Below are 16,098 nucleotides of genomic sequence, written 5' to 3' on the forward strand. Positions count from 1 at the left end.
GATCAGCCCATTGGGGCGTCTGGAATCTGCCCTTGAGGGGGGGGGGGGTTCTGTCATGATCCTGGCACTGGTGGCTGGCCTGATTGATCATTCCACTTACCTGTTTAACTCTGCCCGTTTTCTCATTACTGCTTATCTGATCCACCTGTTTTCAGCTCCTATATATGCTGTGTGTTTTCCAGCTACCAGTGCCAGAATATTCAAGCTGTTTTGTGTGAGTAACTCTAGCCTTCTGTTTGTTTTTCTGATTATCTAAATGTGACCTGTTTCTGTCCTGTGGATCCTGAGTTTTGCTTTGCCCTAGTCTGCTCTTTAATCTGCTCTGTTATGGACTGATTCCTGGATTCACCTGGCTCACCAAACTTGGACTGTTTTTCTGACATCGGCTTGGATTCCCCTTCTGTACCTCATCAGCTTTCTGATCCTCTGGTCTGTGAACTTGGTTCTGCTTCAACTTCGGACATTCCGTTCAGGACTCTGTTGCCCCTCGGCCTCGGCTGGCTTCAGCTCCACTCAGAAACAGGATCCGGTTTATCCGCCCCAGCTGACGAGCAGCCATACTGAGTGTTAAATAAAGTCTTGTTTTGAACTATCCAGATCTGTCTGTTTTTGAATATTGGGTCCAAGGTTTTGAACACATTACACTGCCTTTATTAACTGCAGCATCATTTCCATGATTAAACATCTGCATGTTTTTTTTTTTTTAAACTTAATGGTCAATTCCACAGTAATAAACACCTTTGTTCAACATTCAACGACTCACCTCTTTGTTTTGGATGGTTTGTTTCTTATGCGTTTGGAATAAATCTGACTTCCTCTGGGGCCTGAGCATTCTGAATAGCTGTAAAAACGAAAATCATATGAATTAAAATTTTAATTGTTAAAAAATGTAGTTCAAATGCACTGGAAAAATCTTAAAGACCAAGAAATACTAAAAAACTACAGAGCTAGAAATGTAAGATTTAGAGAAGGGAGTGGCTGAACTTACATAAAGTTGGACGCTTGGCTGAAAAAGAGGATAAAAAAACAAGATATTTAGCTGGATAAAAATACTGCTATGTCTGCCTTATATCTACAAAAATTTTACAATGAAAATGTAAATCAATGGCTCATGGACCTCTTGGTTACATTTGGTAGATATCTGGTTTGAAGCCAACATTGTAAGAAAAACAAAAGTGAGATGTAGTTACAAGCTTAGTTAAATGTAAAACACGTGTTTAGCTATTCTGATTTTATTCTTATGGATAAATTTACTTATTTATTTTTCCCCAAACATGAATGTTTCTTATCTGACTCTGAGATATTCCATGAATGAATAATATGTTAAGAAACTCAGAGGAGCCCCTGCTGTTTGATGGAGGTTCTCTGGAAATTATAATTCATGTTGATTAATTTCTATGTAAACAGATGCATTTAAAAATGTTCTGGGTATATGAATCAAACAGTAGCCTGTACAGCTTGAATGTTTATTGTTAGCTCAGAAACCAGTGTATGTTGCATCTTTCAGTGTGGTGCAATTATCTTACAAAATGTTCTGCCATTTAAAGTTTTTTACTGTCAGACAAAAAAAACCTGATGCTTTTTTTCCGCACACTATTATATTTCCTCAGTATCAAAAAAGAAAATGACACACAAAAAAAACATTTATAATGGATTAAATCAAGTTGAATGAGTTTTTCTATTATTTTTGCATTAAATACAATTTTTATGGCCCAAAGTCTAAATTTAGGTCAAATTTAGACCAGGAAGACTTGGTCAAAACCTGGACAAGATATATAAGGCCCAAATTATGGTTGTACATCACTTTATCATTGACTCATATCTACTGTACATGGTATGAATAGCTCTAACAATAAAACCTTGCTATTTTTGGGGGTTAAAGTCAACAAACAAAATATGGGAAAATGGAGAACAAATGCCAATTTCTCACCATTCTTCTTGTGCACAATAAAGGAAATAAGACCAATAAGACCAATCAAACCAACGACACCAAGGACAACCAACACAGCCACAAGGATGGTGGCTTTATTTGCTGTTGAGAAAAAAACAAAAAAAAAACAGGTCACACTCAAGTAAAATAAATATTTTGCTCATGTGTTGTAACACCATGATCAGGATTTAGTATTTTCACTAATTCAATTCAATTAATTTGGTTTTAGTTATAAAGTGCCAATTCACATTCTCATTCTTTGCTTTTTCAGGTTTCAGTTCTGTCATTTTTTTTTCTTTTACAGCACATCACTAAGAGGCTTCAATGTATTGCTTTTCAGTTACTATAATTGTCGGTGGTTATATATCTTTTATAAACATCTTAAATTAATGCAGTGGATATTCACACATAGTCTAAGAATACCTAAAACCTCAAAATGAATAGAATTTTGAGTTTTTGTAGAAATTGTTATTTACTTATAATATAAAGAAGCACAAACAACTGGAGCAGATAGTAATAGCAGCAAATCACATATTTCTTTTTATGGCTTAGATAATTGTAAGAAATAAAAGATTCCTATTCTAAACACTAAAATTTAATGTAAATCTAAAAATAGTCAGATAGATAAGAGACAGATATTTTAAATCAGCAGACGTTGACCAATAAGCACTTTGCCAGCTGCCTTAGCTTTTTCCAGCTAAGGCAGCTGGCAAAGATCAAACCAGTCCTTCAGAGAAAGCACTTTGAGACAGTAATCCACGCCTTTGTAACCACTCGGCTGGATTACTGTAATGCACTTTATGTGGGGATTGCTGGGTCCTCAATTGCTCGTCTTCAACTGGTTCAAAATGCTGCTGCACGTCTTTTAACTGGCACACGCAAGTACGAGCACATTTCACCTGTTTTAGCTTCACTCCACTGGCTGCCCATCCATTTTAGGATTCATTTTAAAATTCTTTTATTTACTTTTAAAGCCTTGAATGGCCTTGCCCCAATTTACCTCTCTGAGCTTCTGCACCCCTACACTCCCAGCCGATCTCTCAGGTCAGCTGATCAGCTGCTCCTGACAGTGCCTAAAGCAAGGCTTAAGCTCAGAGGGGATCGAGCGTTTTCTGTTGCAGCTCCAAAACTCTGGAATGCATTGCCGCTGCACATTAGACAGGCCACCTCTCTGTCTCATTTTAAAACGCTTCTTAAAACCCACCTCTTTTCTTTGGCTTTTAACACCATGTAGAGTGTTGATTTTATGTACACATGTTGATTTTATGTACACATGTTGATTTTATGTATACACATGCATATTTTTATCCTGTGCGGGCAGTGCTTTTATTTTATTTTATTTTATTACTTTTATTTATTTTAGTTATTTTATCTTTTTGTGCAGCACTTTGGAAACCTTGTGTTTATTTAAACCGTGCTATATAAATAAAGTGGATTGGATTGGATTCTCACAATTACTCACAGTCATCATTCATTCTTGGTTTCTCCAGTCTGTGGACACTGTCATCTTTGACACCAGAGAGCTGAAACACACATTCATATTTTGTCCAGTCCTCAGATGATGGAAGTTTCAGGTCAACGTTCATCTGGAAGGTTCCATCATTGTTAGGGAGGATCTCTCCTTTCTCCACACCATCATTGATCTCTGCTCCATCTTTCCTCCAGAACATTTCTGCTCTGTTGGGGTAGAAACCTGTAGCAAAGCAGCTGATTGGAGAGGAGGAAGACTTCTGGAGGATGGAGACTGAGGGACGATCTGGAGATGGAGACAATCAGAGTTTAAATATAAACTGCTTAAGGATTAATAGCCAAGTGATTTAAAAATTTGAAGCTGCATAAAAGCCATAAAAAAACTAAGTCCCATTTAAAATGTAGTGAAAATGTGAAAAAAAAAATCCCTTTGAAAATTTCTGGCAAGTTAAATCATTTAGATTAACAGTTGATCTAATAAAAATCATAAAAAGTGACTCTACCTGTTCTCATCAAAGAGCTCCTCCCATAGTTTACATACTTCTTCAGCCACTCAGGACATTCTTTAATGAGGTAGCTCTTAATGTACTCCAGATCAACTTTGTCACTGTTCCATTTGTTTGTAGTAATTACAGCCTGTGGTTTTGGAGTAATATAGGTGTTTTCCTTCAAGTCCAATGTTATCCAGTCTTCTCCATCATAGCCAAACTGTCGAAAGCCAGTAATCTCTCCAGCCTCATCATCCCACTCACAGCCGTACATGTACTGGACAATGTGGACACCTAGAAGACAGGAAATACAATCTCACTTTAGTTGAGGAAAGTTTATTTTTCAAAGAAACTTTCATCTTGAACAGCTTTACTGCATGCATAGTTTATTTACACTGATAAAAGATCTGTGATTTCATATAATCCAAACTGTTGAAATGAAGGGATTGTAGAAGATTGTGATTTGAACAATTTAATCTCTCTGCAGCTTCAGTCTCTGTTCTCCATCCCCCATCAGTGTCTCTGATCTTCCTGCTTCCTCTCAGTCTCTAATGTTTCAGCTGATCTTCTCTCCTCCATCTCTGTGTTTCTTCTCTAAACATGGAAACAAACAGACCTGTCCACAGATCTCCTCACTAGAACCAGAACCACTGACCCAGGAGCTCCTTCTCTATAAAGCAGCTCCATCTAAAGTTTCTCTGATCAGAGGAAACATGATTACAGCTTTTCTTGTTGCTCTTTTACAGCCTGAGCTTCAAGCTTCCATCAGTCTGATGGTTTCAAAAATCTTCTTTCACATTTTTCCACTTTAGATGTAATTAGGTCGACTGATGTGTCATGAAAATAACATCTGTGTAATTTCGTTATGCAGTATTAACGGACATATTAAGACTACTTTAAAAACTAGAATGTTTCAAGTGTTACAAATTATTTTTGTTGTTCTGTCTTAATTATCCATCATGATGGAGCCTCTCAGCAGCTCAGAGGTTAAAACTCTCAGGATGCTGAATGGAGACATGAGAACAGGTCAGATTTATATCAGCTGATATTATTATCATAAAATCAATCCTCATCTCATGATCTTCCTGATGTTGAACAGCCTGTGATAAAATCAATCAGTTTTTCTCTCAGTAATATTTCCTTGTTTAATGTAGTCGACCTTCATGGATCAGAGCTGATGATCTGCTCTGTCGTCATGACGACAGACTGAGATCAAACATTCATGGTGAATCTTTAACAAAGTTAACTTCACGGTTTTAATGTTGATCTATGAGCAAAAACACTCAGATGGTCCAACGACAGTTTGAATCATTTAGTAACTCAGGCTGCTGATTTATTCTGATCAAAACATAGAAATTAGACTGAATCATTTCTACTCACAATGTTTAGATTTTTGTGTTTTTCATTCTAATTAATAAAGATTTCAATAAATGTAAATTAATAATCTAAAATAAGTCCCATTGAAGTTAAATGATGAATTCAAATTGTTGAAACTAAACTGATCAAAGTTTGCAGAATTAATTAACAAAGAAATTAAATGTATTTTTATTTTTTGCTTTTCTAACTGATCACTGTTTGGATCAAAGTTTGCAAAACATTTAAACACCAGTGAAGCTCAGCTCTCTGACACTGACTTTATTTTTATCTCTATAGTCTGGGATTTTATTCGATTTTCCTTTGCACTAAACACAAGCTTATAGATGCTTCATTCCAGAGTTTCATTTTTTTTTTTTTTTTGCCTTGAAAGTTTTCTTGTCCAGTCCATTGTTGTAGGACTTTACTGTAATCTTTGTTTGATAGAGTGTTTACTTCTACTTGCATGCATCGATCTGCATATTAGCTGCAACTTTCTCTTTTCTCTTTGGCAGCAAACCCACTTTAAACATATAATCACCAATTAAAGGACTGCAGTTAGAAATAATGTGTCTTACTATTGTTAAATGTAATGTGACCAACATTAAGAGCCTCTGTAATTTGAAAACTGCATTTTGTTAAATTGTGATTATATTGCAAATGCAAATAATTGCCCAGCTCTAGTTCCAATCAGACATTGATTATAATAAATTGGTTCAATATCAGTTTATAAATGAGTATCGGTATAAATCAGGCTGCAGCTAAAAGCTCTGATAGAAACACTGTTTACAGTTTAACCCTTTGGTTACTAATAAATGGGGCTGCAACAACGAATCGATAAAAATCGACGTTTAAAAGCGTTGGCAACGAATTTCATCATCGATTAGTTGTGTCGCGCGATTAATGCGTCATCCGCCGCCGTCATCATCACTGCCACTCGATTGAAACGGGGGAAGAAAAAAAAAGTTACGGCAGAGCGAGCCAGCGCTGCAGGTGAGCAAAGGCTGTTTTCAAAAGGCAGAAGCGTCAACTGTTCTAATGACTGATACCGCAAACGCAAGCTGCGTCTCAATTCGCAGACAGCCTGCGCCTTGTAAAGCGAAAAAAGTCGTAACATACAACTTTTGTAAAAACAAATGAACATGGCACGGAAGCACCACTGTTATGATGCAGCACCTGAAAAGAAAACACGATGGAGCCTTCGATGGCAGTGAAGAGAGCTGATCAGTTTCGTTTTAAAGTGGGGAAACGTAACGTTAGTTTCTCAGGTAGCTCATCTGATGCTTTCCTTACCGTGTTAGTAGGTTACAGACAGTGATAAGGTTGGCTACTTATTTTACTTTTACTTTCATTTGAATTAGCTTAAGCAGAGTTTATATTTTCTTTATAAATAAATTAACTTGCAAATTATGAGGGCAAGGCTTTTAAAGTTTAAATCTTCTGGCAAAGATAAAGTAAAGAAGATCCTGTAATTTATGGAAGTAAAGCAGAATAAAATCCAGCAAGATCAGTAATATGTCAATTAATTATCTGCCACATTCCCATGTAAATATCTGTCTTTGGAGGATGTGTTTTTTAGCACCCCTAGTTCTCTCATTTTTATTCCAAATACAATTTATAATTTGAATCACAGGGCTATTTTTATCTCTATGGTTCAGTATTTTCTCAAGTAGCAACTTTAACTGCTATACTTTCCTGTCTTAAAAGGCAGAACTCTTCTAGTCTAAAAAAAACTCATTTATTGAAATGGGGGGGCCTATTGTTTGAACCCCTTAGGGGCTTTTAAAAACAAAAATGTCTTCTTTTGCGCTTTATGAAACAAAGTACCCTATATTTTGTGGATGTACAGCTACATTTCTCATGTAAGTTTGCGTAGTTTTAACACAAACATTTATTTTTCATATTACACCAGTACAGTTAATGAGCAACCTGTACTTGTGTGCTTGTTTGTTCTGTCTAAAATGTTTATTTTGGAATAAAGAGGTTAATATAAAAAATATTTTTTGTCAGATTCATCGATTAATCGAAAAAATAATCGGCCGATTCATCGATTTTTAAAATAATCGTTAGTTGCAGCCCTACTAATAAATGACTCAGTTGTTCTCATTCCTCCTGTTATTGTTCTCTGTTTGAATGAGAATCACTTGATCAAACCTTTTCCATTGTTTCACACAACAGAATAATAAAAGTCTGTTTGATTCATGCTGATATCATTTCAGGTTAATATTAATGTTGGGAAAAAAACGTATCTGCATCTGAAATGAAAAAGTTGTTTCAGGACGAAACTAATCAAGGTAACAATTTGTACAAAATACCGACCTTTAAAGGAATAGTACACCCAAAACATGATTAGCCTTCATTTTCTACTCACCCCCATGCTGAACAACACTCTGGAGTACGTTTTTGATATCTCAAATGCATCTGGAGATCTGGGAGGCTTCTTGCTGTCTGCTGACATTCAAATAATGGAGGTCTATGGTGCCCGAGACAGAAAGGTCCATAAAAGTCCACAAAAAACGTGTCAATATTCCTCCATAATGCTCTTCCAATGTATTCCAAGTTTCCTGAGTGGGTAGCGTCCATAATTTACTCGAAACAAAGTCATTTAGAATGTTTTTAGAGCATAAACAGTAGTGTATAGGATTTCCTGAAAGTGCGCACATGCGCGCTCCCGACGCTACGGAAGCCGGCAGACCAAACCAGCGCATTCAGCTCGGCAGAGAACTCATGCTCTTCCTCAACACTGAAGTCCTCAGACATTTTTCATTCGTTGTTTCTTTCTTTGCACAGGTAAACGGCACATTTCTTCTTCTACGCTTGCATTATTGGAAGAGCAGACGCTGAATGCGCACTTTCATCTGGCTTGGTCTGCCGGCTTCCGTAGCGTCATGAACGCGCCGGCGCGCGCTTTCAGGAAATCCTATACACTACTGTTTATGCTCTAAAAATATTCTAAATGACTTCGTTTCGAGTAAATTCTGGATGCTACCCACTCAGGACACTTGGAATACATTGGACGAGCAGTATGGAGGAATATTGACACGTTTTTTTGTGGACTTTTATGGACCTTTCTGTCTCGGTCACCATAGACCTCCATTATTTGAATGTCAGCAGACAGCAAGAAGCCTCCCAGATCTCCAGATGCATTTGAGATATCAAAAAAGTACTCCAGAGTGTTGTTCAGCATGGGGGTGAGTAGAAAATGAAGGCTAATCATGTTTTGGGTGTACTATTCCTTTAAGCCTCAATAATTTAGAATTACTTCCTGGACAATAAATATAATAAAACAACAGCAGAATGTTCAATTTATTGGGACCATCTCAGTGCTTCACATCATGTTTAATATCATTGATAACTGCTGAGAAAATGATAGAAGTATTAAACTCTGAATTTCTAAGTTTCGATCTTGGTTATGAATAATTTATTCATTGTTTTAAATAATAAAACAGTTGTTGGCTTCTTACCGATCTAAAGTTATAGCTAGCAGAGTTAAGTTTTTACTTGGATAGATTCACAGCTCTGTAATATCTACGTATCAGTGTCTCGTCTATGTGTATGTGTGTGTGTGGGGGGGGGGTTACTGTGTGTCCTACTTTCTATAATCAACAACAAAAACAATCAATGATGAAATAAACACAAACCTCCAGTTTGGTTGAAGCGCTGCTTTACAGTTTCAATGTTGACTTTGAAGGCCTGCTGGTGACGCTGAAAGATTCGAGTGTTCCCCTCCCAGTACTGCTCATCAGTGTTCTTCTCCATCCAGTCCTGTTTAGGAACTGCTTTCTGGGTGTTGCTGTCATAGTACATCATCTGGGCATCATCAACCAAACCAACAATCACAAACTCTGGGAAGTTTGGGACTTCAGACGATGTCGTGTAGAAATACTTCAGGGAGTGGGTCACTGGAAAAAATAACAATATGAATTAAAAATGTATAAAGGATAAAATAATAAAACCTTTTCTTCACACAAGTTAAATAAACTAAAGACCATCATTAATAAAACTAGACTTTAAATAAGGAGACAATTCAGAAAGTTTTCATCTTTTTAATCATTTCTGAGGAGTTTGTTCACTATAAATAAAAATGTTAAACAGTCGCTTTATGAAGTGTTTTTGTTTTAATTGTCCTTTATATGTTGATTAGACAAAACTTTTTTAAGGACCTTAATGTCACACAATCTGTTTTACTAACTTTATATAGTTAAACAAATTATAGAAAAAATTAAAGGAAGATTTCTAGTCAGCATTTACAATTCTTTGAAAAATAACTAATAATTCACTAATTAATCTCACACTCAATTTGGATTTTATGAAGTACATCTTCTAAACAATGACTTAAAATGAGGAGAAAATAAATGAATAATTAAACACATAAATCAAACCTTTATTGACACCATAAAAAATACAAAAAAGAATCTGTTTAATAAACGTCTCACCCCACTGTGTTTAACTCAGAATAAATAACTACTTTAATGGGTTTTAGGGTTTAAACTGTTTCACTTTTTGATTTTTTTTATCTAGATATTTCAATCTTAACTGAGAGCAGAGCAGGTATAGTTGTTGCAAATCGATTAATATTTTGATTATTTTTTTTATTAATTGATTTTTAATCAGATAGACAAATGTTCCTTAAAGAAGATTTTTTACAAAATTAAACCAGCTGAAACTAAAATGTTTCCACTTGAGGAGTTCTGGATAAAGCAGATTGACAGAGGAATAAGGGTGTGCAAAATAATCGTCATATTGATGCATCGCGATTCTAATTTTTGTGATCTACTGCATCGATTCTTGAAGGAAATAATCGATTATTAAAAAAAAAAAAAGAACAAATGAAATGCATTAATGGTTGGTGCACATCAGCCAAACCAAGAGGAATACAACTTCCAGTCCAGCATGTCTGGCCGTGGGATACTGAGACGAGTCATATGAAATAAAACATGGAGGACACTATGAATATTCGCCCCGCGGCTCCATCACATTTCAAGTCAAATGCTTGGATGGATTCTGGCTTTAAAAATAAAGAAGGTAAAAATGAAATTGATATGATGCACGTATTTGCAAAAGGGGAAATATACATTTGAATGTTTTCATTTCATTGGTTTAAAGGACCGCTGAGGCCATGTAAACAGCAGTGATTATCCTTATTTTGCTATTTTAAGTTTGATGAATCCTAAGATCTTTTTGTCAGTGTGTCCACACCAGTAATAGTAATATTTCTGTCCAGTATTTGTTTTCATGGCAACACCTCCAAAAGTCATTTCAATAAATACAGCTATGTATGAATTCAATTGCTTTCAGTTATGTATCAATTGAAGACACGATCCACATCATACCCAGCCAGTCAGCCACTGGTAATGGCTGTATCCTTTTACTACAGTGTTCAGTGAAAATATCGCAACACATCGCGCTGCATCGCAATATTTCAAGTATCATGATGCATCGTGATAGAATCACATCTTGGCATGTGAATCGTGATTCGAATCGAATCGTGACTTCTTTGCCAATACCCACCCCTACAGACGAAAAAGTGTTTTATTGTTGTTTTTTTTACCTTAAATGTAAAATGTTTAAATATTTTTTTTAATTACAATTTTGGTATAATTCCTGCTCTAAATAAGTCGCTCTGTCAGCTAAAGGCATATTTTAATTTTTCTATACTTTAGTTAACGATTAATCAGTCACTAAATTAGTTGATGACTGAACTAACATTTTTCATGTGTTTTGAATGTGTTCATTGCTATCTGGCTGTTCTGCAGGTTCTGGAGTTAAACAATAAAATAAAATCTATAGTTTTGTAGCTATAGAAACTGTTAAGTTGAATTCAATACCTTTAAAGAACCAGAATATCTTCTAATAACATTCTATTTTATTCTACTCTATTCTATTCATGGCTTTAAGCTGCAGCTGTTTTCTCCTCAGCCGGGAGTAACTATTGATAAAATAATGGATTCATTACATTTTCTGGTTTAACTTTTACATTAGTGTAATAATTAAGACTAGGGCTGCAACTAACAATTATTTTAAAAATCGATGAATCGGCCGATTATTTTTTCGATTAATCGATGAATCGGACAAAAAATATTTTTTATATTAACCTCTTTATTCCAAAATAAACATTTTAGACAGAACAAACAAGCACACAAGTACAGGTTGCTCATTAACTGTACTGGTGCAATATGAAAAATAAATGTTTGTGATAAAACTATGCAAACTTACATGAGAAATGTAGCTGTACATCCACAAAATATAGGGTACTTTGTTTCATAAAGTGCAAAAAAGAAATTTTTGTTTTTAAAAGCCCCTAAGGGGTTCAAACAATAGGTCCCCCCATTTCAACAAATGAGTTTTTTTAGACTAGAAGAGTTCTGCCTTTTAAGACAGGAAAGTATAGCAGTTAAAGTTGCTACTTGAGAAAATACTGAACCATAGAGATAAAAATAGCCCTGTGATTCAAATTATAAATTGTATTTGGAATAAAAATGAGAGAACTAGGGGTGCTAAAAAACACATCCTCCAAAGACAGATATTTACATGGGAATGTGGCAGATAATTAATTGACATATTACTGATCTTGCTGGATTTTATTCTGCTTTACTTCCATAAATTGCAGGATCTTTACTTTATCTTTGCCAGAAGATTTAAACTTCAAAAGCCTTGCCCTCATAATTTGCAAGTTAATTTATTTATAAAGCATATTTTATTATTGTGATCAATTTGCGCCGTCAATCCCGGCGCATGCGCGCTTCATTTGCAGTCTGGACGCTGAAACATCCTGCGGCTCTGACTGCCGCGCTGTGAGGGACTCCTGCGGGAAAACGGGGTTGGGATGGGGGAGTATGAAGGTAAATATGTGCCAAAATGAACGAACTTGTGAATTTAATGTGAAAACTTGAGAATGCAATGTGAGAATTTGTACCACAAAAATCTGAACTTGTATGCCAGAATGTTCTGCTGTAAAGGAAAACCGCACACACACAAACTGAATTTGAAGTTGCACTAAAAGAAATATCAGGCAAGACCATGTAAAAAAAAATTACACTTGTCAGTCCAATCTTCACCTGAAGAGGATTTTCACTCAAATCTGATTTAAATGTGAATGCACAAAAAAACTATTTACTGGTGTGTTCATATAGTTTTACACAAATAAAATTACAGCTGACAAATGATTATTGATAGTTTATTTGTAATTATTATTTTTTTGCATATGTTAATCTTGCATTACAACCTCAATTTAGCCATTACAGCTTCTTGAATCTGCTGCTTCAAGAACACAAACGCGCTCTCGCGAGACACAGCACGTTGACACCGCGCTTTGACTTTTGTCACATTCCTTGCGAGATATTTTTGCCAAAACGAACTTGTGTTTGAAGATGTGAGAGCAAATGGGGGGGGGGGGGGGGGGGGGGGGGGGGGGGGGGGTTCTATAGGCCAACCAATCACAGGCTGCGTACTTGGGAGGACGCCTTTGCAGCACTTCCTGGCTTCTTTTTTTTTTTTTTTAGTAGTTGAAGAAAAAGAAGAAAGTCGGATTTTCTTGAAGTTACGGACAACCGAAAGCAGCAGCAGCGCCGGCAGTAGAGCGGAGAACACCTTTAAATGTAAGTAGTTTGTTTTTGCTTTTTTTAAATGAACATCTATTAAAATACATGACGGTAACAGAGCCACCGGGATGTGTAGGACCAGCTAAAGCTAAAGCTTAAAGCTAACCTGTTGATACGTGATGTTCATCAACAATTAAAAGCCTTCATATAAAAGTCACTATTTTTTTTTTTAACCTACATCTTACTGTACTGATAGCCGTATCCCTCTCTAATCAGATCTATTTATTCTCAAACAGTTTATTACAAAGTATTAGAACTTTTAAAGCTTAATGCAGCTGAAGAAATAACATTAGTCCAGCTGTACTGGGCTGTTAATACTGTAAACGTTTTGTTTTAATACTCAATAATGTATAGTTAATTTACAGTACAGTATAATAAGTTTTAAAGTATAATTCACTTGAAGAACAATACCAGTGTAATTATACAGAACAGTCATTTTGCCTGTTGACTTAACAGAAATATGCTTTACATGTCATTTTGTTCCAGAGAGCAGACAGAGGAGTGGATAAATGACCACCTTATCATCAGGGCCAAAAATACTGCTGCAGTCGGATGGAGCGAAGAGTTGAGGCAGAATTCCATCTACATGTTGCATTTCTATGTAAAAGTCACACAAGTTAAAATAAGTCCTGTTCAAACACCAACGTACAAATATATAATAATTTGATCACATCAAATGATGCCCAGATGCCACTTTTTGTAAATCTCATATTTGTGATAGAAGTGATCCTTGTGTGGGACAACTTAAAAAAAAAAATACAAAGTATGTTCAGGTTTGGATAATGTACACACACATACATATATATATATATATATGTATGTGTGTGTGTGTAGGGAAATTACATCTTACATTTATTATATTCATGTTAATTTTGAGTAAGCTTAAAAAAGTAATCTCCAGGTTACCATTCCAAAGTCTTTTTCTGTAGAATTTCATTAATCCATCCAAATCATGAAACCTTCCTTTTTTCTAGCTTTAAAGAAACACTACAGAAAACAGGGGGTCAGTGGGAATCCTACTGCTGCCACCTGGCCCTGGTTTGTCCTCATGGATGAGGTATTAGGACAGAGGCCCCCTAATGCCCCACCTGTCCTAATTGCCTCCATCCCTGAGGACACAGCAGGGCCAGGTGCTGCAGAGGCTGAGCAGCACCAGGTTGACAATGAGGAAGAGAATGATGCTGCGTTCACACCGGGGGCAGCTGGCGCGACAGAAGCAGCGAGTTTACATGCAAAGTCAATGGTTGACGCGCGTCAAGGCGCAGCAAAATGTCCCGCGGCGCGTTTCGAGCAGCAAGCGCAGCGCGTCTGAGCAGCCGAAGCAGCGCGTCGGGCGCGTTTTGGCATCTGACGCGCGCGACGCGCCGCAAACGCGCTGCTGCTCGAGATGGAAAAATTGAATTTTTGCTGCTCGACGCGCCGCGTCAACCAATCAGAGAAGCTGATCTAGGAGCTGGCTCGGAGAGAGACACAGCGCTGATGACACAGACCGCTCTGATTACTCCTCTTAAACAGTTTATTAACACATAATTAACTTAAAATATATACATCTGCCGGCAGAATATGTTCGCTTTTATTATCCTGATGCCCGCAGATCGGATTATTTAGATGAAAAACACCTACCAGCCACCGCGGTGAACCGCGAGGAGGTGAGCCAGCCAGAGGCTGCTGATGAATGGATTCCTTCTGTCGGCGCACCGCCGGTATGTGGGGGTCTGAGCCGCTCCGACAGAAATAATACTGGGAGGCAGGATTGTAATCTGGATGAACTGACTGCACTGATGAAGTTTTCAGGTGTATTTTCTCACTTAAAAACATATTAAAACTACTTTATTCCCACTGATCACAGCAAATATAGCTGCAAGGCAGAGAAAGGATAGTGAAGCTCCGCCCAACGCGCGTCAGAGCCACTTTTGGACCGCGCAGCGAGAGCAGCAAAGCTGCATCAGACGCGCGTCAGAATTCACTGGTACAAGCAGCAAAAATGAAGCAGCAGACGCGATTTTGCTGCTTTTGCTGCCCCCGGTGTGAACGCAGCATGAGGATGAGAGGCCAGGAGAGAGGAGGGAAAGGAGGAAGAGAAGAAGGAGAGACGAGTTGGTGGATTTAATCAGGGAGGATATCAGATGGCAGAGGGAGGCGGGATAGGATGGACAGATTATTTCATTTATTGGAGAGGATGGTGGACAGACATTATTATTTTTGGTGTTTTTTTTTTTTTAACAAGTTCAGGTTATGTGTTGCTGTTATTAAATTAAATTATTAAATTGTTTATAAAAGTTATTGTTGTCGGTGTGTTCTTAAAGTCTTTTATCTGTTTCATCACTTCTTTATAATTTAAGTAAACTTAGAACAACTTCTCAGTGACATCAGTTTATTTTTAGAGAAATTAGATTTTAAAATTAACTACTACAACTATTTACAGAAGATATACAGTAAATATTACTAGAGAACATATATATATATATACAATTGTGACTGAGCAGGAGTCCCTGGTGGTGCTGCTGGACTGGATGCGATGCCACACAGATGACCTTGGAGTCTTCTGACTGTGAGTGGGACATCATCTGGGGGGTGGGGGTGCCTCTCTCCACTGTTCACCACATCATCCATCAGGGTTTGCAGGGCTGACCCAATCGACAGCTGCCCCAATTGACGGCTGCCATGTTACTAAAAAAGTTTAAAATGACGAAGAAAATAATGACTTTACTAAAACTGTTTTCATTACCCTGAAATAACAGCTAAAATGTGATTAAAATGTGCTAAAATGTGACAATCTAAATGTAATGGTGGTCGGGTAGACCCTCCTCCAGGGGCAGACACCTTGGCAGACAGCTGGTCCCTCCATGGAGCACCACTGACTGCCTCCAACACGTTCTCCCCTCCTCATCCTCTGGGGCCGTGATATGCAGGCAGATGTTGTGCAGGACAGCACATGCCGTTTTGACCTGTAGAAAAAAATAGACAAAAATATTTATTTTTATTCAGTCATCTATCTTTATTACATGATTTATTAGAAATTAAATTTTACTTAATCTAGATCCACTATTTAACTTCTTTTTTCGTTTTTATATTTTTATTTTTTTCCTGTATTATGTTTATATATATATATATATATATATATATTTATATATATATATATATATATATATATATATATATATATATATATATATATATATATATATATATATATATATATATATATACACACAGTAATTGCAAATAAAATCAGGCAGTAAGGGGATAACAATTT

At 36.7% G+C, this 16,098-nt stretch overlaps 1 protein-coding gene across 1 annotated transcript; it reads right to left on the reverse strand.

The window, feature by feature from the left end:
• Nucleotides 1-788: 788 nt before the first annotated feature.
• Nucleotides 789-14,914, reverse strand: LOC119795106 (class I histocompatibility antigen, F10 alpha chain-like; the record flags this gene model as incomplete). Its single annotated transcript, XM_038302930.1, has 7 exons — nt 789-841; nt 989-1,006; nt 1,931-2,032; nt 3,393-3,686; nt 3,904-4,182; nt 8,883-9,143; nt 14,881-14,914. Coding segments are annotated over 7 exons (1,041 nt in total), but the record flags the coding sequence as incomplete, so codon positions are not given.
• Between the last annotated feature and the right edge of the window lie 1,184 nt (nt 14,915-16,098).

This window comes from Cyprinodon tularosa, unplaced genomic scaffold (genome assembly GCF_016077235.1).
Source record: "Cyprinodon tularosa strain WSP-4 unplaced genomic scaffold, ASM1607723v1 ctg5, whole genome shotgun sequence".
NCBI classification, from domain to species: Eukaryota; Metazoa; Chordata; class Actinopteri; order Cyprinodontiformes; family Cyprinodontidae; genus Cyprinodon; species Cyprinodon tularosa.